Source organism: Urocitellus parryii, chromosome 4, assembly GCF_045843805.1.
Source record: "Urocitellus parryii isolate mUroPar1 chromosome 4, mUroPar1.hap1, whole genome shotgun sequence".
NCBI lineage: Eukaryota > Metazoa > Chordata > Mammalia > Rodentia > Sciuridae > Urocitellus > Urocitellus parryii.
Window position 1 is genome coordinate 159,966,555 of NC_135534.1, and position 23,721 is coordinate 159,990,275.

The 23,721-nt window shown below is 37.8% G+C and overlaps 1 protein-coding gene across 1 annotated transcript in view; it reads left to right on the forward strand.

Moving 5' to 3' along the window:
* Positions 1-218: 218 nt before the first annotated feature.
* The window catches only part of Adamtsl1 (ADAMTS like 1), a 904,315-nt gene continuing 880,812 nt past the window's right edge, over positions 219-23,721 (forward strand). The window contains exon 1 of the mRNA XM_077797045.1: positions 219-1,324. Within this exon, the coding sequence (XP_077653171.1) occupies positions 1,238-1,324 (87 nt within the window). The 5' untranslated portion in view covers positions 219-1,237. The remainder of the gene's footprint in view (positions 1,325-23,721) is intronic.

Here is a 23,721-nt window from a genome sequence, read left to right on the forward strand (position 1 = left end):
CGAGGCTCACTCTCCTTATCCTGTGAGTTTACTGAAGTGGGGCCAGCTCCCCGCCTCTTCCAGCTTCACTGCCAAAGTTGAAGAGGGGTGGAGTGGCCTGGAAGACGGCTGGAAGGAGGGTGGGGGATTTGCTTTCTTATAAAGATGCTTTGGGAGGCTGATTCTGGAGTGTTAGGTTTTGAGGAAAAAATAAGCCTAGGTCCCAATGGTAACCGCCACAGAGCACAATGTTTATTTTCTGTTAAAGAGAAGGTTTGAAAGCCTCAAAAATGTAATAAAAGTGAGGTGCAAATCAGAGTAGGAGCGCCCTACCTTTACCCGTGTAGCCCCGGTAGAGAAAGACAACTAGGGAAGTCAGTTTCGTTGAACCATTCCTTGGGCTCCCAGCTGTGCACCGCTTTCGGTGTCCCTACCCAACTGTAGTGGGTCTCCTTTGCTTTTCCCAAATCGAGGTTGCAAAACAAATCATCATCATCAAAGAATCCCTATGAGAGCCCTGGAGACAGGTCCCCACAGACAAACACATTAAAACGTTCAGTTCCGTCCCATTATTTGGGGTTGTGAATTTCTTAAACAGCGTCGTCCCTAGCCTCCGGAGGGTCTTACGCTGCGCTGCTCCTAGGGCAGCAACAAGTCTGCAGAGCTTGGGCTCTAGGGAAAGCGCTCAGAGAATGGCCTCGGGGATTCGTTCCCTGGAAAGTTTCAGCATCCTAGGAAAGCTTTTCCTTTTCCGAGGGCCGGCAGGGTGGCATTCCAAACTTAAGCAAAGGTGGGCAGCGCGCGATCCTCCCCTTAAGAACAAATAAATAGAAGCTAGAGCGCAGCTCCTCTCGGGTTTCCCAAAACGCGCAAGGCGGTTGCTGCCCAGGCGGCTGGGTGTCTGTGCTCCCCGCCTTTGCTGGGCTGACACCGGAGGGGAGGAGCAGGAGCCGGAGGGGGTGCCGGGGCGGGCGGGGTGGGGGGAGCGAACCATCTTGAGCCAAGACAAGCGGCACATTCACAAATAACGCCCCCACCCCCAGCGCACGCGCTCCCATTGAAAGCTGCCGGGCTCCGCAGCCGCACCGCTGCTCCGAACACGCACCGCCAACCCCAGCGCAGCCTGGCCTCGCGCGGCTCACGCCTGGAGCTTGGTCGCTGACTGCAACCGCGCAGCTCCAGCAGTCCGCGCAGGAGGCGGCTACAGCTTCCAGGGAGGGGTCTCTTCCAAGACTCCCTTTGGTCTCCGCGGGGGACCATGGCACGGCGGGAGGCGCCCAGAAACCCGGGGTTCCTGGCCCGCCTCCTCGGTGGCACCTGGTGCCTGCTCTATGTCGCCGGACAGGTAGGGCAGCCTGCGTTTCTAGCGTCCTTCCTGAACTTCTGGTCGTGCTCTGGTGGGGCGCTTTACAGCTTGGGGCGCGCTCTTTTCCGCGAAGGTCTGTTCCAAGTCTGCGCCGCCGCCCGAGCTGGGACAGGTGGAGGAAAGCTAAGGCGAGCCCCGGCGGCAAGCTTCAGGCTGGCGGGGTCGATCTCTGCCCTGAGTTCTGGGACCCTGCCCCGGCTTCTCGCCGGTGCCGCCTAGGTCTTGCTTCCCATGGGTAGAGTCGGGGCGAGAAGGCGGCGTCTGATGGTAGAGCTGTCATCTCTCCGGAAGCCCGCGACCCCTCCACCTTTCCAGACAGTCTGAGGAGTCCCTTCTCTGGCTCCTGGGGGAGCCTTGGGGCGGTGCCTGCGAGACAAGGGTGCTGGGATACTCCTCCTCACTTCCGCTCTTCAGCGGACTCAGTGAACTTCTGACACAGTCACCCTGGGGCCACCGGTGGCTGTGTGTCAGGGCAGATCGGACCACAGACCAGGTGGGCTCTCGGGTACTTCCAGAGAGCAGAGGAGGCGGGCGCACGAGGGCTGGTCCCCACCACACCCTGTCAAGTCCTCCCGAGGTTTTCTGCTGGGTCACACAGTGTACAGGAATCGGGGAGTTCTGAGTGGGTTGCTTAGCCCCCCAGGCTGCGTAAAAGGACCCTGAGAGAAAGTGTCTAATTCACAGTTCGTGGTATAGGACTTCAAGACTGGAGGGAGCTGCTTAGGGAAGGGGGCGGGGCCAAGAGTCAAGTCAGCGTCAAGATGCTTGTGGTATCTAGCCTTGGCTTGTTTTTCAGAGTCAGGTAGCTTTGGCTGAAAACCTACGATTTAGGCAGTTTGTACATAATTTGACCACATAGATTTGCTTTTCGTAGGGTTACTTGGGTTATTGGGGAAAATACTCAGTTACTCTTGCCCAAAATTATTGCCAGATAGCTTCCCTTTGTTTCCTTAGTGAGACTTGTCCAAATCAGGGGGCGGGGTGGGGGTGGGGGTTCCTGCCCTCACTTTTACTTAGTGTTTTGAAACTTGTTTCGCTATTTCTCTTATTCTATTTCTGTATTTTAATTGTTGAGGTGCACTTCTTGAGGTTGAGAGAGGATCGAAAGTGAATTCTCAGAAGGACCCAGAGCCAACTAGGACCTGAGAGGCTACCTTAATCAGTGATAGAAATTTTCAGCTGGGAACACCTGCTTAGATAGGAAAAGTTTGTCTTAATTAACAGCAGGTTTTATTCCCACCATGCCTTGTTCCAGGCAGGCCTTCTCATCAATGGCTGCATAGTAGGGTTACCCAAGGGAGCTCTGGAACTCCCTGTGCTAGGGTCACTGCCCCACCTGAATTACATGACTAGGGGAGAGGGGAGGCCCAGGCTCAAGATTCCTAAAGTCTCAGGTGATTCCTTGTGCAGTAGGTTGAAAATCGTTGTGCAAAAATGACAACTCTTAAGGTGACCTTTTTGGAGAATTATTCTCCAAAAGTAAACTTGAGAACAGAAAAAAGGCTCAGGAGTCTTGGCATGTAGTCTCCAGTTCTGGCTCTGCCCCTAACTAGCTGTGTCATTTTGGTCAAGGTCCTTAACCTTCCATTTCCTCATCTGTAAAATAAGGGTGTTGGCCTGTGTTCTCAAAGGTATTGCCAGCTCCAACAACTCCAGGCAGGTTGACTTCAAACCAGATGAAGACAACTTCAGTTTTATTTTTTTATACCCACAGGAGAAGTTCTACCTTATCCTTAAGATTTTGTTAACATGTCAACTAATGTTGGATGTAGCAAAAATGCTAAAGAGGAGTTTAATTCAGTTTCTTAGACTTTTGACATATATACATATATAATTTTAAATACTTTCCACTTTGCCTGTTCAGATCACTTCAAGTCATTCCAGATTTTGGCCTTCAAAACAAATTGATTTTCCTAACATTACACACCTTTCCTTTCTTGCACCAGGTCTCAATCATGTCTTATAGATGAGGTTGATAAAAGCAGATTTGGGCCTTGTGTGTGGGTTGGCAGTGGCTTATTATCTAATTCCAAATGGTTTGGTCCTTTTCCACTCTTCAGGGCTATTCTCCACTTGTGAACAGCCTGATTAAACTTGAGGAAAGGGTTTGGGACAGTTTAAAAATGGTAGCTGGTGGGCAGGGGATGTGGCACAAAGGTATCACGGCTTGGTTGGCATGCGCAGGGCGCTGGGTTGGATCCTCAGCACCACAGAAAAATACAATAAAGATGTTGTGTCCACCGAAAACTAAAAAAATAAATATTAAAAATTTATCTCTCGCTCTCTCTTTTTTAAAAAAAGGTAGCTGGTTGGGTAGAATATAAGATGGGTCTAACCTGGTCAGGTGTTTGTCAGAGAAACTCTTTTTTTTTTTAACCTTGGACATTATGTAATTATTGAATTACATAGATTAAAAAAATGAGGCTAGTTAATATCATTATTTTTTATTGGTTGTTCACAACATTACAAAGCTCATGACATATCATATTTCATACATTAGATTGAAGTGGGTTATGAACTCCTAGAGGCTAGTTAATATCAAATCAAGGAGAAATCATCCTATAACCAGGAGACAGTGTCAGATGATTTGAACATTATTTGGAATTTACATATTCTTTAAACTTTTCATTTTTTAAATTAAAGTACTCAATCCATGTACATATTACCAGACCTCTCTTTTATATATATTGTAGAAGGATAGTCTGAGATCTACAAATTAAATGAATTACAGCAATAGCTCAAAGAACAATTTTAATACAAATGAAAATTATTTGGAAATCTCAACATTTCTTTCTTCTTACTATATTTCTACTTTCAGAAGTTACTTCCTTTTCCTTCTAGTCTGCCTGAATTAGTCTCCTTTCAGATTCTTTTCCGCTCACTCCTTAGGTTTATAAAACTGATTATTTTACTGATTAATTTCACTTCATAAGCTGAACCTGAACTCACCCTCTTAGCCATTTTTTCCCCCATGAGAATGGGTGTAACTAGTGCTTTTAAATAGTAGGTATTATCAACTCCTTAATGATTTCTACAACCTAACTGTGACAATGAAGAAAGTCCATCAAGAGAGTGGGTTTCCACATCAGTGCAAATCTACTACTATTGCTTAAAAATGTCACTTAGTGGCAATTTGAGTCCTTTTGGTAGTATATCAATGATGGCTCATTAAAATATAAAGATTGAATATTTTTCACTTCCAGTGGTGTTCTTGGTGCTATACTTGCTAGGAATTCAGTAGTGAAGTAAATAGTTCTAGAATGGCTGAAAAGAATCTGTGCCTCGGGGTTAAAGCGGGAGTTCATAATCCACTTGAATCAAACCGTGTAATATGATGTATTAAGAACTATGTAATGTTATGAACGACCAATAAAAAAAAAGAATCTGTGCCTTTATGGATAGATTTTTCAACTAAGGAGCTTGAAAAGGACTTGCTTGTCTTTTATTGGTCTGTTTATGTGTTTGCTGTAATTTATTTTAATTTTTAGAGTAATAACTACTGTGTGGTTAAAAAATACTACTAAGAGCTTAGAAAGAAACAGCAACTTCTTGCTCCACTGTTTTTCTTAAGCTTAGATACCATCCCTAGAGGCAATCGTTTTCATTTTTATTGTCTTGAGGTATATCTGGCATACAGTAAACTACACATTTAAAATGTACAACTTAATAAGTTTTGATGTATGCATACACCCATGACACCGTTATCCCAGTTTCCTCATGACCTTTTGTGATCTCTCCCTCTCATCCATATCATTAGGAACATAATTAGTTTACATTTCTAGAATTTTTTGTAAATGGGATCAGACCTCCTGCATCCTTTTTGATTTGGCCTTTTTCACTCAGTATAATTATCTTGTGATTATCTATGCTGTATCATATATCAATAATAGTTCCTTGCTTTTATTCCCCCTGAGTTTACACTGTATGGATTTTTCACAGTTTATTGTACATCAACTTTCACCTATTAATATCCAGTGTGTTTCTTTTTGGCTATTATAACTAAAGTTGCTATGAACAGTTGTGTACAAGTGTTTGTACGAATATGTGTTTTTTATTTATATTATGTAAATACCTAGGAGTTGAATGGCTGAATCATATGTCAGGTGTATGCTTAACTTTTTAAGAAACTTAGTTTTTAAAGATGACACCGTGGTCCCCCCAACCCATGGTTTCACTTTCTGTGTTTTCTATTCTCTGTTGTCAGCTGTGGTCTGAAAATATTAAATGGAAAGTTCAAGAAATAATTTATAAGTTTTAAATAACTTATGATTGTATTGCTAACTGTTCCATATCATTGTTGTTTTTGTTAATTTTTTACTCTGCCTCATCTATAAATCAAAGTTTCCCATAGAAATGTATGAATAAGAAAAACCATTGGCATTACCTGAGATTTTAAGCATTCTCTGAGTATCTCAGAGAATTTTCCCTGAGGATAAAGGAAGGCCACTCTATCATTTTACGTTCTTACAAAAGCTCATGAGACTTAGAATTCTTCTTATCTTTGCCAACCCCTGGCATGTGTGGTGCTTTATTTTAGCCATACCTGTAGTAATAGTTTATTCTGTGTTTTAATTTGCAATTCACTAAGTATTAATGATGTTGAACATTTTTTCAAGGGTTTTATTTATTTCATGGGTTTATTTGCATATATAGTCATGTATCACTTAATGGTGGATAAATGTTCTGAGAAATGAGCCATTGCACGATTTTTGTCATTTTTTGAACCTGATAGAGTGTACTTACATAAACTATGACTATTCTGATGTCACTAAGTGATAAAATCTTATGGGACCACCATCATATAAGCAGTCCATTATCTACTGAAATGTCATTATGCATATTATGCACGACAGTACTCTTCTTTGGAAAAATTTCTATTCAAATATTGGTTCTTTATTGAGTTGTTAGTTTTTTATTATTGAGTTTGGAGAATTCTTGATGTATTCTAGCTATGTCTTTGAAGAAATGCATGATTTGAAAAATTTTTTCTCAGTCTGTGGTGTGTCTTTTCCTTTAATAGCATCTTCTGATGAAGTTTTTAATTTTGATGAAATTGGACTTATCAAATCATTTCTTGGTGTATTGTGATTTTGCTCATTTCTAAGAAACATTTGATCTACTCAAGGATCACAGAAATATTTTTCCTAAAAGTTTCTAGTTTTTGGTTTTACATTTAATCTACATATCATATTGAGTTCATTTGTATGCATGGACCACAGTTCAGTTTTCACATAATTTGAAATTCGATTATTCTAGCATAATTTTTTGTAGAGATTACCCTTTCTACACTATGCTGTCTATATACATACCTTCATTAAAATCAGTTGTCTATTCATGTGGGGTCTATTTTTGGGTTTTCCATTGTACTTGAATGAACTCTTTGTCTATTGCTATGCCAGTAGCATGCTCTCTTGTGTACTGGAGTTTTATAAAAGGTCATTAACTCAGGAATGTGATCCTTCCAACTTTGTCCTTCATTTTCAGATCATAGATTTGGTTATTTTATATGAATTTTATAATCAGTTTGGTAGTTTAAAAACATGCAAGCAGGGATTTATTTGGGAGTATTTTAATTTATAGATTTATTTTGAGAAAATTGGCCTCTTGACAATACTAAGTTTTATGATCCATGGATATGGTATATCTCTTTATTTGTTTAGGTCCTTTAAGCCATATCAGATTGTTTCAGTATATAGTCCTACACATTTTTGTCAGTTTTATTAATAAATATTTCTTTTGTTTTTCTTTTTGTGCTCCTTTATTATCTAATTTAATATTATTAGAGTATGTAGTTATGTTGTCTGACTCATTTCTGCTACTGGTTCTTTCTTTTTTTTCCTGACTAATCTGGAAAATTTTCAATTTTATCAAGCCTTCTTAAAGAACCACTTTTGATTTCATGAATTTTTCTTTGTTGTTCTTGCTTTCTATTTCCTTGCTTATATTTTAATTTCCTCTTTTATATTATTTTTTTCTGATACTATTTTGAGTTTTATTTGGTCTTATTTTTTTAGTTTCTTAAGGCATATGCTGAGATCATAGCTATAAGACCTTTTTGGTTTTTTGATATAGCTTTTTAATGATTTAAATGTTATTAAATTCTTATTTAGTCATATGCCATAAATTTTGATGTATCAGTTTTATTCAGATCAAAATATTTGTTATTTCACTTTGATTTCTTATTTGACCAGTGGGTATTCAGAACTATATTGTTTTGTTTCTAAACAATACAGGATTTCCCAGATATCTTTATGTTATTGATTTTTTTAATTTAATTCCAATTTGGTCAGAGAATACATGTTATGGAACTTGAATTTTTAAAAATTTGTTGACACTTGTTTTATGGCATAGAGTATGTTCACTCTTAGTAAATACACTCATATGTGTGTTTGAAAAGAACTAGATTTTCTACGGATTTGTGTCTTCTACTTTTTTCCTGGCTGTTGTTTGGTGGAATAGTCTATAAATATCAATTAAGTCCTGTTGATAGCATTGTTCAAATCATCTGTACACTTACTGATTTTCTTTATACTTATTATATTGAATACTGAGAGAAGAGTATCAAAATCATCATCTATGTGGATTTTTCTATTTCTCTTTAATATTTATTTTTTAGTTTTTGGCGGACACAACATCTTTATTTGTATATGGTGCTGAGGATCGAACCCAGTGCTGCACACATGCCAGGCAAGCGTGCTACCGCTTGAGCCACATCCCCAGCCCCTACTTATCATATTTTCTTAAGGGAGTTAACAATTGCCTTGGTAGAAAGAAAATTCTTAATTTATGTAATTGTCACTCTTTTCCTCTAATGCTACGTAGACCTATCAGGTGCCAAGGCACAGTACAATCCTATTTGTTCCTTTGCTAGGGTTTTTCCTTCAACAGTCTTGGGCTGTCTTCCTATCTGATTGCTTTCTGCAGAGTTGCCCACTTAGCTGTCATACCAAGACTTCCCTCTACTGTTTTTATTCTGCAAATTTCCTATTACAGATTCCACAACCATAAAGTATGAGTATGGAAGTAAAATTTTAAATTAGTTTTGTGTCTAAAAAAATTATTCTGCTCTCTCACTTGTTTCTTACTTTGCATGGTTTATAGTCCTATGTTGAAAATAATTATCTCCCTGTATCTACTCTCCACCACACCACCCAAGTTTTGAAGGCATTACAATATCTCTTTGAGCATCCATTGACATTTCTAATCTAGAACCTGTGTTGCTAGTCTGATTTAAAAAAAATATTTCTAGAATGGTTACTTTATATCTGGTGCTCTAAATGGGGGTTGGTACAATTTTTCTGTAAAGGGCAATGTAGTATGTATTTTAGGCTTTGTGGGCCATACTGTGTCCCAGCTACTCAACTCTGCTGTTGTACATGAAAATAATCATAGACAATATGTAAATGAATGATTATATAAATGGAATAAGGCTCTGCTCCAATAAACTATTTACAAAAACAGGTGATAGGCAAGATTTGGCTTACGAGCCATAATTTGCTGAGTGCTATGTTGAAGTTTCATGATATTGTGGCTTGGTGTGGTTTATTTAAATTCATTGTTCTAGGTTATCTGTGGGCTTTCAATAGATCTATCTCCTTCAGTTTGAGGAATATCTGCTTTCATATGTCTTTGATAATTTACTCCCAATATCTTATATATCTTCTTTATATGAAATGCCTATTAGTTATGGGTTTCCTATATCAAAAATATATCTTTAAAAATATTTTCTCTTATTTTTATTTCCTTATTTTATGGTTTTATTTACAAGATTTTTCTCAGTTTTATTTTCTAACAATCTTCATAGATTTTCAACCAGTATTCCTCTTTGTAGATCAACTCTCTTCTTCCCTCCCTTTCTACAGCTCCAGGTGTCTCCAAGTTGGAAGTCTTCTTTCTTGAAGTTTTACAGGCCAAATGGTCTTGCTTCTCATCATTGTCTTTCTCTGCAGGCACAATTCTGTTCAGCCAGTTACATCCTCCACGAGTTTTCCATATTCCAAGAATTTATTGGCATCTTTTGTCTGCTGTTGTCTCCTTTCCAGTTCTCTTGTCATCTTTATTTATTTACTGTTATTTTAAAAGACATTTCCGAAAGAATGGAGAAAATATGGTGTTCAATCTGCCATGTTAGACTAGAAGTTAGCACTATGTATTCTCTTTCATAATTCCATTTTCTCATCCTTACCTGTTTCCAAATCCCATTAAAAATCATTTTGGTTATGATACATACTTTTCTAAGACTGATGCTTTTCAATTCTCAGTGTGAGACTTTGCCCAATATTATAAAGAAGACACTGAACTGGAGTTCTAGAGGTCTGGGAACTGGTTCTGGGTATACTGACCCTCTCTGCAACTAAGAGACTCGGGATTTTATTGAGGGAATGGAATCATTGCTTACCTTCTGGGTTTCAAACACGATAATACATACTTTCTTCATTTTCATTTTTGTGTTTTAGTTTTCATATTTTCAGTAACTGTTTCCATCTTATTTCATGCTGTTTTAAGTAAAACAGAGTCTAACCTATTTGCTGATAGATGCAGCACAGTAATATTTGGTTTTACAAATTTTGGTGTTCATATTTGGAAACAGTTTTATGAGGGAACATGGAGTTAACATGATGTAAAGATCTGGCCTTGAAATATCATCTATTGTATTAAAATTTATTCTCTAAGGTGTGATTGATATTCAGACTTTTTTTGTAGTAGAGAATAGAGATGAGGTAAAATGAATGGGGAAATAGTTCTGAATAGATATTAATTCCATATCAGTTTTAATATTTTGTTTTGTACTAGGATGATCTCTAAGTAGAGAATTGTGCATTTTTGGGGATGATGGAGTGGGTGGGACAGAAGCAACATTTCTTTTCTACCCCATTCATGACATGGGACTGCATAGCTGGAAGAAGGCTTAGTGATTCTTTAATCTTGTGGTTCACAAAGTTCAGCATGTGCAAGTCAGTTTGAGGAATATCTGCTTTCATTTGTCTTTGATAATTTCCTTCCCAATATTTTATCTGCTATATTATATACTTCCAGAGGTCACCAAGCATAGAGATATCTGACTAAGTGCTTAGAAACTTTCAATGCAGATTCCTGAGCCTCACACTCAGAGATTCTGATTTACATGAGTAGGATGGGCCTAAGAATCTGCATTTGTTACAGGTACTGCCCTCATATACCCAGAGTTGGACCAAAGACCACTTTTGGGGAGACACTGATCTGACCTCTATTACTTACAGATGAGAGAAATAAGGTCCTAGGCAGTTGAGTGACTTGTCCCAGTTTGATGGTGGGAGTGGACCACGTGTCTCATAACTCTGTTCAATGATTTTTCCCACTAGAGCACACACTATTATTTTAGTGTCTCGTTACATCATGAACTAAAGATATGAACCACCAGCTTAAAGTGTCTTTATTTGTAGTAACCTCAGTTTTTTATAAATGGTTTTCAGATGTTTGGGAATAGCTTCAGCTCATAGTCACTCTGCAGCTGAGGAATGATCAGGAAAAAGGGAGAGGAAAGCCCTCCACCCTCTCCCGCCCACAAAACCTGCTGGAGACTGGCTTCTGTGTACTTTCTCTTCTAGCCACCATGCCCCGAGAAGATTAACAGATCCTTAGTTAGAAAACTGTCCAAAGCATCCAGGAATCTGACACTTGATGAAATGAAGAGTACATGCTGCCGAACACCTTCCCTTTCCAAGTGCAATGTAGCAACTGCTGCTACATTCTTGGAGGGAGAAAGGAAATGTTTCATGTGCCTATTATTTAGGATGTTCTCGCCATCTCGACCACAAACAAGCCAAACAAAATACACGCATACATTCTACACTGAGTCATGCATAGCATGTGATGTCAACCTGCCTATGGAAAGAAATGAAATTTTCTGTACTGTTAATAGTCATTGTTATAATCTTGTGCATTTCATGAAGAATGATCATTGTGAATTTTCTTTCAGAAATCTGTTGCAGAGAAAATGGCTGTTATTAAAGAGTGCCTTTTTACTGATACATGCTGAAATTCGATTTCTCATGTTCTAACACTCCTTCTAAAACTCTATATAAGGATGGGAGAGATTACGTGCAACCAATGATTGCGAATCATGGTGGCTTAACACCACAAAAGGTTATTTCCCCATTTGGCCACAGCTCCTGTGCAAATTGTTGGGTACTGGGTCCACTGTGTGCCCACAATAATCCCTGCTGACAGCAGCTCCATCTCCACCTCCACACCCGTGGCCTCCAGGGCAGGAAAAGGAGGAGTCTAAAGGAGTCTAAACAAATACTTTCACTCTAAGGCCATGGACATTGCTTCTGCTCACATGTTATTGGCCAAATCCAATTCAAGAGGGTGCTAAGTATAATGTTATCTTGAACCTAGAATGTTCACTTTGTGGCTTTGGTTTCAACCTCATTAGCTTTTCCAAATATTGAGACTTCCAAGATGTGGTCTAGATATTTAGGTTTTCTGACTGTGCATACTTGTGAACAGAAGTTCTTTGACATGACTGTGAAACCACCTAAAATTATCTTTGACTTTATCATTTAAATTTTTAAAAAATTTTTTATCATTGTAAGACATAAGCTTTACCATCTTAACAATTTTTGAATACACAGTTCATCCCTATTAAGTACTTCATTGTACAACTGTCACTACTCGCCCCTCCAAAATGAACTTTTTTTCATCTTGCAGAATTGAAACTATACCCACTAAAAAACAACTCTTATCTTCTCTTCTCCAGCCCCCCAGTGATAATCACCATTCTAATTTCTCTGCCTACGAACCTGACTATAGTACTAGGTACTTCATAGAAATAGAATAATCCAGTATTTGTCATTTTTTGTGACTGGTTTATTTGGTTAGCATGGTATTCACAAGTTTCGTGGGTGTTATAGTATTTATCACAATCTTCTTCTTTTGGGGGGCTAAATAGTGTTTCTTTGCATAAACACACACACCACATTTTGTTTATCCATTCATTCATTGTTGGACATTTGAGTTCCTTCTGCTTTTTGGCTATTATTATAAACACTGGAATTCCACTTTGAGATATCTCTCTCTCTCTCTCTCTCTCTCTCTCTCTCTCTCTCTCTCTCTCTGTGTGTGTGTGTGTGTGTGTATGTATACACACACAGATAAATAACTAAGTTGTCCAAAATCATGTTTATATATATATATATATATGTATATATATAAATTTTAAGAAGATTGATGTTATATATATAGTGTACATATAATATATTCATATATTTGTATATATATAATATATATATATATATAATATATATTTATATATATTATAAAAGAGAAACAACACCTGTCTCTGCAGACCTTTTTATGGGGGGTGGGGAAGTCTAAGAAATAATTTTCACTCAAATGTGGATTAATAGGCTTTCTTCAGCAATCTTCTGCCAATGGTTAAAATAAAGGCTGAATAATATTTCACCCAGTTCCAATGCATTTAACCAAATCAATAGGTCAAAGGATTCTTTTGTTTAGTCTTGTATATAATCTGTAAGATAGGGGACAATATGTAGCTAAGACATTAGTTTTCCTCTAAAGATCCAAAAATGTGACAAAAAGAAATTACATTATATTCTTTTTGTGCATCTGAATCATACTGTGTAAAGTGGTGTCAAATATGAATCAGTATAAAATGAAGTCGTGTAAACTGATTGCATGCATGGCATGATGTAGAATCTTGGGAAGAGTGCTAAGGGAAAAGGCAGAAGACCACAATCCAAACTCTGCTTGCTGATTGCATGACTTTGGACAATTACATAGATTTTTGAGTTTTTTTTTTTAATCTATAGAATGAAGTTCTTGTAATTACATGTTCTAGTGTGCCAATGCCAATTAACCACAAAGTTCTAAAATGATAAAAATCAGAGGTTTCCAACTATTTTAATATAAAAAATCTTTTTTTAAAATTGATCTTTAATTGCCATAGTAATTGTATATATTAATGGGGTATGGTGTGACATTTCAATGCATATATATATATATACACACACACATACATAAAATATGTAATGATCAGATCAGGGTAATTGGCATGTCCGTAACCTCAGACATATATCATTTCTTTGTGTAGAGAATATTTAAAAGCCTCTCTTGCTAGCTGCTTTGAAATATTCAGTTATTATCAACCATAGTTGACTTACTATGCTGTAAAACATTAGAAGCTACACCTCCTAACCAATGGCATCCTGGTATGCCTTAACAATCCTTTCTCTATCCCCCTCTTCCTCACCTCTTTTAATCAACCTTTTAGAATCCACATAAGAAAATGACATATTTGTCTTTCTGTGGCTGATTTATTTCACTTAGTCCATTGTCCCATGGAGTCATCCATGTTGCTGCAAATGACAGAATTTCATTATTTTTTATTTCATTGTGTATATATTCACCGCATGGACACCTAGGTTGATTTCTTATTTAGACATTGGGAACAGTGCTCCAATAAACATGGAGGTACAGATGTCTCTCTGACATAATTGATTTCAATTTCTTTGGCTCTTTACCCAGCAGTGGGATTGCTAGATCACATGGTAGTTATATTTCTAGTGTTTTGAGAAACTCCAGACTGTTTTCCATAATGACTTTACTAATTTACATCCCAACAATAATGTGTGACAATTCTCCTTTCTCTGTATCCTCACCAGAATTTGTATTTTTTTTCTTTTCAAAAATAGCCATTCTAACTGGGCTGAGATGATATTTCATTGTGGTATCTCATTTTGATTTATATTTTGTATTTATCTGATAATAAATGATGCTGAACAACTTTATTATATTTGTTGGACATTTGTATATCATCTCTTGAGAAATGTATATTTAGATCATTCACCTATTTATACTCTGATATTTTTTTTCTGGAGTTGCTTGAGTCCCTTAAGTATTATGAAAATTAATTCCTTCTTAGATGGATAGTTCACAAATATTTCCTCCCATTCTGTAGATTGTCTCTTTATTGATTATTTCCATTGTTGCATGAATTTTTTTAGTTTTATATAGTTACATTTATGAATTTTTGCTTTCTTCTCTGTGTTCTGGGGGTCATATTCAAAGCCTCTTTGCCTAGACTAATGTCCTGAAGTCTTGTCACTATATTTTCTTCCAGTTGTCTCGGACTTTTAGGTCTTATATTCAACTCTTGGATTTGTTTTTAGTTGATTTTTGCATAGTGAGAGATTGGCGTCTCGTTTTCTTCTGCATGTAGATACCCAGTATTCCCAGGATCATTCATGATACCTAGTATTCCCAGGATCATTCATCTCAGAGATTTTCCTTTCCCCCAGCGTATGTATGTTCTTGCTATCTTTGTCAAACATCAGTTGACAGTAAATATATGAATTTATTTCTGGTTCTCTGTTCAATTCATTGGTCTCTGTGTCTGTTTTTGTGCTTTTACCTGCTTTGGTGGCTACTATTCCTTTGTAGTATGCGTTGAAATCGGGTGTTACAATGCCTCCAGATTTCTTCTTTCTGTTCAGAGTTGCTTTCGCTCTTCAGGGTCTCTTATAGTTCCATACACATTTTCAGAGTGTTTTTCCTAGCTCTGTGAGGAATACCTTTGGTATTTTGGTAGGAATTGGATTTAATCTGAAGATCACTTTGGATAGTACAAACATTTTAATAATATTCTTCCAATTCATGAACAGGGAATGTTGTTACCCCTTTTTGTATGTCCTCTTCAATTGATTTCATCAGAATTTTATTTTTATTGCAGAGTTCACTAACTTTCTGATCTTCTTTTTTCTTATTTGGATGCCTTTCATTTTTTTCTCTTATTTCATTGCTCTAAGACTTTCAATATTAAATAAAGTAGATATCTTCATTTTTTTTCCTGATCTTAGAGAAAAGGAAAGGAAAATCTTTTCCCCATTCAGTATAATGTAGGCTGTAGGTTTGTAGTTTTTGCTCTATTGCATTGAGGTATATTCCTTTTATACCTAATTTGTGCATGTTGAACCATCCTTGTATCTTTAGGATAAATCACCCTTGATTATGGTGTATAACCTTTTATGTGCTCTTGATTTGATTTTGTTGAGAACTTTTACATCTATGTTTGTCAGGGATGTTGGTCTGTAGTGCTCTTATTGAGCCCTTGTCTGGTTTTGGTATGCTGGACTGGTAGAATGAGCTGGGAAGGGTTCTCCCCCTTTCAGTACTTTGTAATAGTTTTAAAAGTTTGATAGAATTTAGCAGTGAAGCTATCTGATTTTGAACATTTCTTCATATGGAGACTTTTTATTACTAATTCAGTCTCATTATTTGTTATTGGTCTGTTTAGTTTTTTGCCCCCCCACTTCTACTTTGATAAGTTGTAATGAGTCCAGAAATCCATCCATTTCTTCTAGGTTTTTCAATTTTTTTGGTATACAGGAATTCATGATAGTCCTTAATGAACCTTGGTCTTCTGAAGTACCAGTTGTACTGTCTTCTTTTTGTCTCTGATTTTATTTACTTGGATTCCCCCACCCCTACCCACTTCTTGGTTAGTCTAGCTGAAAATTTGTCAGTTTTGTTTATCTTTTCCAAAAACTAACTTTTAATTTCATGGATCTTTTCTAATTTTTTTTGTCTTTGTTTTGCTTAATTTGTGTCTGCTTTTTGTTATTCTACTTTAAGTTTTCTTTTCTTTTTGAATTCTTTGAGTCAGATCATTTGGTTGTTCATTTGAAATTTTTCTCTTTTTTGATGTAAGAATTTATTGCTAAAACATTCCCTCTAAGTCCTGCTTTTGCTGTATCTCATAAGATTTAGTATTTAGTATTTTCATTTTCATTTATTTCAAAAAATTTTGTTTCCATTTTAATTTCTTTATTAATCCATTGATCATTCAAGAGTATTGTTTAATTTCAACATACAGTTGTAATTTCTTAAGCTTTGCTTGTTAATTTCTATTGTTTCACAGTGGTCAGAAAAGATCTATGCTAGGATTTTGACTGTTTTACATTTTTTGAGACTTTTTTGTAGCCTTACATATAGTCTATGTTCCATATGCTGTTGAAAAGAATGTATATTCTGTAGCTGTTAAATGAAATATTCTGTAACTTTTTGATTAATTTGGTCTATAGTATGGTTTAATTTTAACGTTTTTGTGTTGATTTTTTTTTTCTGTGAATGATTTGTCCATTGATGAAAGTTGGGTGTTGAAGTCCCCAACTATTACTGCATTAGAGTCTAGGCTTAATTTTGATCTAATAATTTTGCTTTACCTAATATAATTCAGTGCTCTTGTGTTGGGTGAATATATATTTACAACTGTCATTTCCTCTTTTTGAATTGATCTGTGTGTTTATGTGTATGTGTATGTTTAGACAGGTTCTCACTCTGTTGTCCAGGTTGACCTTGAATAGTAGCTGGTACTGAAGACATGTACTACTTCTCTTGGACTTATTTCTTTATAATTATATGAGATCTTATTTTTCTCTATTTACAGTTTTTGACTGAAAGTATTTTATCAGACAAGAGTATAGCTACTCCTGCTATACTCCTTCTATTCCTAACTTCATTACTTTTGAGTTCCAATTTGTATGGTATGTCTTTCCTTCTTTTTCACTCTGTGGTGAAATGGTTTCTCGTAGGTAGCATATTGTTGGGTCTAGTTCTTTTTTCCCCTTTATTCAGTTAATGTATATATTTTAATGTGGGAATGTAATATGTTTATATTCAAGATTATTATTAATTAGTAAATACATACTCCCATCATTCTGTTAAATTTTTTCTGGTTATTTTATATATATGTTGATCCTTTCTTCCTCTCTTATTGATTATCTTTGTGATCTGGGTGGTTTTTTGTATTGACAGAATTCGACTCTTTTTTGTGCATCTGCTCTACTGTTGAATTGTACTATTTTATGTTGTCATCCTTTCCATTTTAATGTAGTACTACCTTAATGATTTGTTATAGGGCCAGTCTGGTTGTGATGAAATCCATTTTTCTTGTATTGAAAAATCTTTATATCCCCTTTATTTCTGAAAGACAGCTTTAGATATTCATGATTGGTATTGTTTTTTTCTTTCGGACTTTGAATATACCATTTCATTCTGTCTTGGCCTATAGATTTCAGCTGAGACGTCTACTATGGGAATTCCCTTATAAGTGATTTGATGCTTTTCTCTTACTATTTTGTAGAATTCTCTTGTTCTTATACATCAGAGGGTTTGTACTATGCCTGGGAGGGGTATTTCTTTTGTTTGACTTTATTGAGGATCCTTTGAGATTACTGAACCTGAAGGTGCATATCTTTTCCCAAGATTTGAAAAGTTTTCAGCAGTTATTTCATTGAATAGGTTTTCTATGACTTTTCTCTCCTTCTGTCATGTTCATAATGTGACTGCTTGCTTACTAGTGTCCCATGAGTCTCAAAGACTTTCTTTATTCTTTGAAATGTTTCTTTTTATTTTTTTTATCTACTTAGTTTCAAGAAATCTGTCTCCAGAATCAGAAACTTCTCATTTTCCCTGATCATTTCTGCTATTGTGGATTTTTATTCTTTATTTTATTTATTGAGTTCTATAATAGCAAGTTTTTTAAAATTCTTTAATCTCTTTGCTGAGTTTCTTATTTCTAAAATGAATTGTCTTCTTAACTTCATTGAACTGACTGTATATATTTTCTTATATGTCATTGAGTGTCCTTTAAATCATTCCTTTGAATTCTTTGCAGGAAATCCATTGATTTCCTTTTCTTTAGGTTTCTTGCTAGAGTATACTGTGTTCTTTTGGAGGCATTGTGTTCCTTTCTCTTTTCATGCTTCTGTGTACCTACATTGGTATTTGTGCATCTAGTGTATCAATTTGCCTCTACCAATTTTACAGGGTGATTTTCAAAGGAAAGACTTTCTGTTGACAATCTGTCCTAGGATGTTGTTTGGATGTGCTACATTTGCTTTGGTTTCAGGTGGATGCTTTAGTGTCCATGGAGCTTCTTTAGCTGTAATCAGGGTTCTGGTGTCTTAGTGACTTAGGCTGCAGGGATTGTTGGGTTGCACTACCAGCTTGGATGCAGCTACCTTAGGTGTTTTCATCTTGGGATGCAGTACACCTGCACCTGGATTTAGGTATGGGTTGTGTGGGTGTCAGTTTCCACAGGTTGTGTGAAGGTAGGACCTCCTTGTGGGCGCAGGAGGGTGTGGCATAGCATGACTGGTTGGCATGGTATCTGGCAATATCTGAGGGATATGTGGGTGATTTGTGGGGCCTCTGGGGGACAAACTGCTTAGGGAGGTCTACCCAGCTTGAAGGTAGGTAGGCAGGACCAACCCTTTGCTTCTTAGTGCCTCCATAGTCTCAGCCTCTGAGAATGGTGCTTCTTTGCTTCTTAGGGCCACAGGAGGATGCCCTGAGGACTTGGACATCTGAGCCACTCAGGAAAGGCTGGAGGCAGCTACCTGGCTATATTATAGGACCCCAAGTGGGTGAGACCTCAAGACACTATAACATGAAGCAGTGTCTGGGTTGAAAGGGCACAATGTAAATTGGGTTCTTTCTCTTCAGAAATGCAGCAGTGTGGTAACCCAGCAGCTGCCCTGTGTGGGCTCAGGGCCTGTAAGTCCAGCAGTGCATGCCTCCGGAAACTGGGGTGTGAGTAGGTATTGTTGTGGGCCTCCTGTTTTCACCTTCCCCACTGAACAAAGTGCCTCTTGGGTTAGGGTTGGTCTTGAGAGATGGAATGGCCAATGCTATATGCTTAGCTCCTTTCTATATGAGGCCATCATGCATCTTTGTGCTCTACAATGTCCCTGTTTGGTCCCCAGGGCATTCTAATGCTCTTCCTCAAAAGTCCAGTGCCATAGCTGTTGCTTTTTTTCTGTTCTGGTTCTTTGTTATGGAAAGAATCACTTCGGGCACCTCCAGTCAGCTATTTTGCCTGGTTAACTCACAAAATCTTTTTTGACACGGAAAAATATGAATGATTCCTATTTGATGATTTTTCTGTGAAATTAACATTGCATTGTGGCACTTGGCTGCTTCAATTCTTCAGTGACTTCCTGCTGCCTTTAGACCATTATTTCTCAGCCTTGTTTTCTCATTATCACTTTAATAAGGAGACTTTTTAGTTATTTTCTGCTTGTCTATTCCCATCCTCATGAGATTTTAATGCCATAAATGTATCACCTATTTGTTTACAGTGGCCCTTCGGGCGGCCACAAATGATTGTATTATGTAAGATCTACCTTCTCCCACTCCTAAGAGCCAATGTTTCATTTCCTTGGTGGCATTATCGCCCCAGTGAGAATGCATACCTCAGAATAGAATTGATAGTCCTCACTGTGGTCCTCGAAGTCTGGCCCCCTTCCCCCAGCTCTCCACCTCCCCTTTTACTTCCTCCCTTCTCTCCTCCTTGGTCTCCTTGCTCATGCTCACATATCCAGCTTAATGATGCCTTTTTTTTTTCGTTTGAGTTCTTCAAGGTCACCAACACTGTTCATACTTCAAGGACTTGGCACAATCTGCTGTCTGCCTGGAGGGTCCTGTCCTTTATTTTTGATGAATTAATGTATGCTCATTGGTGGCCTATTGCTCAAATGTCACTTCCTAGAAAATCGTGTCCCTCACCTCTCCTAACCCAGTTTGGATTAGGTCACTTCTGTCATTTTCTCTCGAGATGCCCAGTTTCCTTCAAGCATTTGTAATTTTTAATGATACCCTTGTTTGTATTTTTTATTATATGTCTGTCATTCTGAATACATTGTAAAATTGAGGACAGGGATTGACTGACTCCTCACTCTGTCTGTGTCACATTTAGTTCAGGGCCTGTAATTGTTGAAAAAAGAGATCAAGTGTTTTTGAGAATACATACAGAGACAAAAACCGTCCTGAAACTGATATTACTTGTAAAATGAATGCATATGTTGTTAATCTCAACAGTACCTAGGTTTATATTATTACTTAAGGAACCATTTTCTGTTATGGGGGAAAAAAAAACCTTGAATTTTTAAAGTTTTAAGAGAATTGTTTATTTCTTATTCTCATAAAGCCTAATTGGCAAGACTCAAGCAGAGGTCATTAAGGGATCTGGTTTATGGAGGCTTTGCCATCTTTAACACATAGCTTCCAAGGTCACCCAGGTGCCTGTGTCTGAATGACAACTGGGGAAAGAGCAGGTTGAGAACGACATGGGGATAGTCTCAGAGAGGAACACATTGCCTCTGCCCACATTCATTTATTGCGATCCTGAGCAGATTCAGAGGGGTCCAAATCCGTATCATCCCAGTAGAACTCGGCAAGGGAGGCTGTAAACACAAGCTGGTTTCTATGATGATATACTTGCAAAGTCATATAAACATACATACACACTTAGTTGGTGTCTGGATATATGTAGATTTACAAAGCACTTTCCAGTACTTAGGAGCGCTAAAGTAGTTCAAAACTCAGAGGATGAGAACCACTGAATATAGGCATGTGTGTTTTATTCTAGAAGAGGTTTTACCTGCTTCATCATTTAAAAAAATATTTTTATTAGTTATTGATGGACCTTTATTTATTTGTTTGTATGTGGTGCTGAGAATCGAACCCAGGGCCTCGAATGTGTGAGGTGAGCCCTCTATCCCTGAGCCACAACCCCAGCTCCCACTTCATCATTTTTAAAATTCTAAAGCGAGATGTGGTGGAGTAGGGAGAGTGGGTTAGACATGCACTATACAGACCTAACTGAACAAAAGAACTTTTTGCCAAACAAAAATTAATCTTCTCAGGCTCTTCTTGTGTAGCTGTGTTCATGAATATGTACAGATTAGCATTTTGTGAGCTGAATGTAAGCCCAGGTGGGGTTCTGGTTGGGCTGCTGGCACCATTGTCCTTAATAAAATGGGGCCTTTTTACTAACATACTATTTCTAGTTCCCAAATCACCTGATAAGTCCTAGTCTTTTGATGAGTTACAAATAAAAACCAGTGTTCCATCTCTTGGAACTGTTAATAAAATAGTGTCTGTTTGTTGGAAGAAGAAAAAAAAACACCTCTTGCATGTCTGGTTCATAATACAACAAGGCAATTGTAACTGATCTATGAAAGCAAGATACTATACTTTTCTCTGAGCCAAAGCTTACCTGGCCACCCTTCAGGTTTGCCATTCTTTTCTATGCCAGGGGATGCGAGCAGAAATACGAGCCTGGAGGTTTCTTTTGTGCAGTTTGTGAGCCCCTGTCTCAAGTCTCTCAAATCCTTAGCTAAAGAAAGAAAGAATTCAGAGCTTGGTGGATTAGATGGGTGCTGTCAGCTGTAGTTTTTCTCTTTCCACTGTAGCTTTTGAGATAAAACTTTTTCTTTTCCTTTATATCGTGCAGCTAACTCTATTCCTAGCTATCTCTTTTGGAAAGTTTTTTGGGGGAAACTCACCTCTCTGGAGACAACCTCTTACCTCCAAATAGAGGTTGTATATTTTAAATTGGCAAATTGGATATTTCCAAGAAGTGTAAATATAGTCCACATCCTGCCTCTTTCAGCTTGTCATTTTGTTACTGAACCTGGATTTACAAGCTCATCCCAGGGAAAACACAGTGTCCAAGAGACAAATGTTGGGGAGAAAGAAAGGCTTTATTCAGTGGCTAAAGATTGGAGGAGAGAGAACTTTTGCTCACAAATCTGTTTCTTTGCTCCAGGGAGCCAAGGGGTTACAAAAACAGGTTAGGAGGAATGACGGAGAGGAATGGGCTAACAGAAGGGAAGAATATTCATTCATCTTTTCTGGGACTAGGTGGAGATCTTCCAGAAACTCAGTTGCTACCTCTTTTCACTCCTTTTATAGTCTTCTGTTTCTGGTTAGGGCGGCTGGTAGTTGTCTTTAGCCTTGAAGAGGGGTAGAAAGAGTAGGCAAGGCTAGGTCAAATGAACCCTATATTATAGTTTCGAACAAAACATTTCTCGAATGTTCAACAGGTGTATATGTAGAGCTGACCCCAAAGTTAAGGCACAAAGAAGTCAGACTATATGGAGACAGAAGTGCCAACCCTTTTCATCCCATTTCAGTCACCTATTGGACAAATGACTCCTAGATCTCGGATTTGGGAATTCCCTCAGTCTTTCTGGCCCTCAGTGGAACTTCAGCATAAACCTCTGTATTAATACTACTAAAGCATCAAGAAAGATGCCCGTGTGACTTCACCAAGATCTATGTTGAGGTGATGTCAGTGAAAAGTCCATGTTTTCAGCAAAAGCCTCCTTCAGGTTCTTGAAGAGGAACCCGGGCAAATGTTGCACCCCACAGATCAGGGACATTATTACTAAAGCTAGTGGGGGGCTAATAATGTATTTCCTAGCTGTTGGAAAATTAATAAGCTTTAGATCAATTAAGAGCAAGTAAACCTGTATACTCAGAAAAATGAGATATTATATCCCATCTGATTCAAATGTCTGATATGTCAAGGTCATTGTACTGTCATGTGTAATTAATTAAAACAAATTAAAAAAGAGCAAGTAAAGCTAAAAGGATTCATTTAGATTTTTCCTCAGTAACAATTTGCTTTTTTCCTTTTGCATAAAGCTCAGTTTCAGATCAGTTTTCTGCTCTCTGTGCCTCTAATGAAGTTTAAAAGTGATTGACATTTATCAGAAAGTTATGGCAGCCATGACAAGCAGGTTGATGAGGTCACACTGGCATCTTTTTAATTGGGATTAGTACAGGGATTTATGATAAAGTTCCATTGATGACCAGAGCTAGACAATGAGGGAACTTCCAAATCCAAAGATCTATAGCTTGGCAATTTCTTTACAGCATTGCTAGTGTGCAACAAGTTGGTGGATAATCATCTTTCCCTGTGTATCATGAAAAATTATCTCATTTGGAGCAAGACCTCAATATAGAGGTTGAATGGAGAGGGATCTGTGGGCTCCTGCTGTTTAGAGTATTTGAGGTACATTTTATTCATATCCAACTTTGAATGTCCCTGTGTTTGGCCACATGCCATTTCCTCCTGGACTTTGTTCTAGGTCTTTCCCTGAGTAGAAGATCGCTGATTAGGTGGGATTTCGGATGCCTGTCAACCAACCATGAGCTCAGGCAGTTCTTCCCTGCAGCTGTACTGGAAGTGTTAAGAGCCACACCTGCTGAGAGCAGGTCTGCACTGCAGGGCCACCTTCCCATCAGCTGCTCCAAAGAAGCTCAGGCATGGAACAGATAAAGCTGAATGTTAGCCATGTGGTTCCTTGAGGCTGTTTTTGAGAGACAATAACTAATGATTGAATTTGAATTAAGTGGCTTATGTTTTGTGTGTCCTTTTTTTTTCTTAGAAGTCTTAGTGGTAAATTCTTTTTTCTTTCTTTCTTCTTCTTTTTTTTTTTTTTGTTAAAAGGTAGAGTAGAATTTTTTATCCAAAATTTTAAAAGCTTCTCCTCTAGTGTCTTGGGTGATTTCTGAATCTGGAA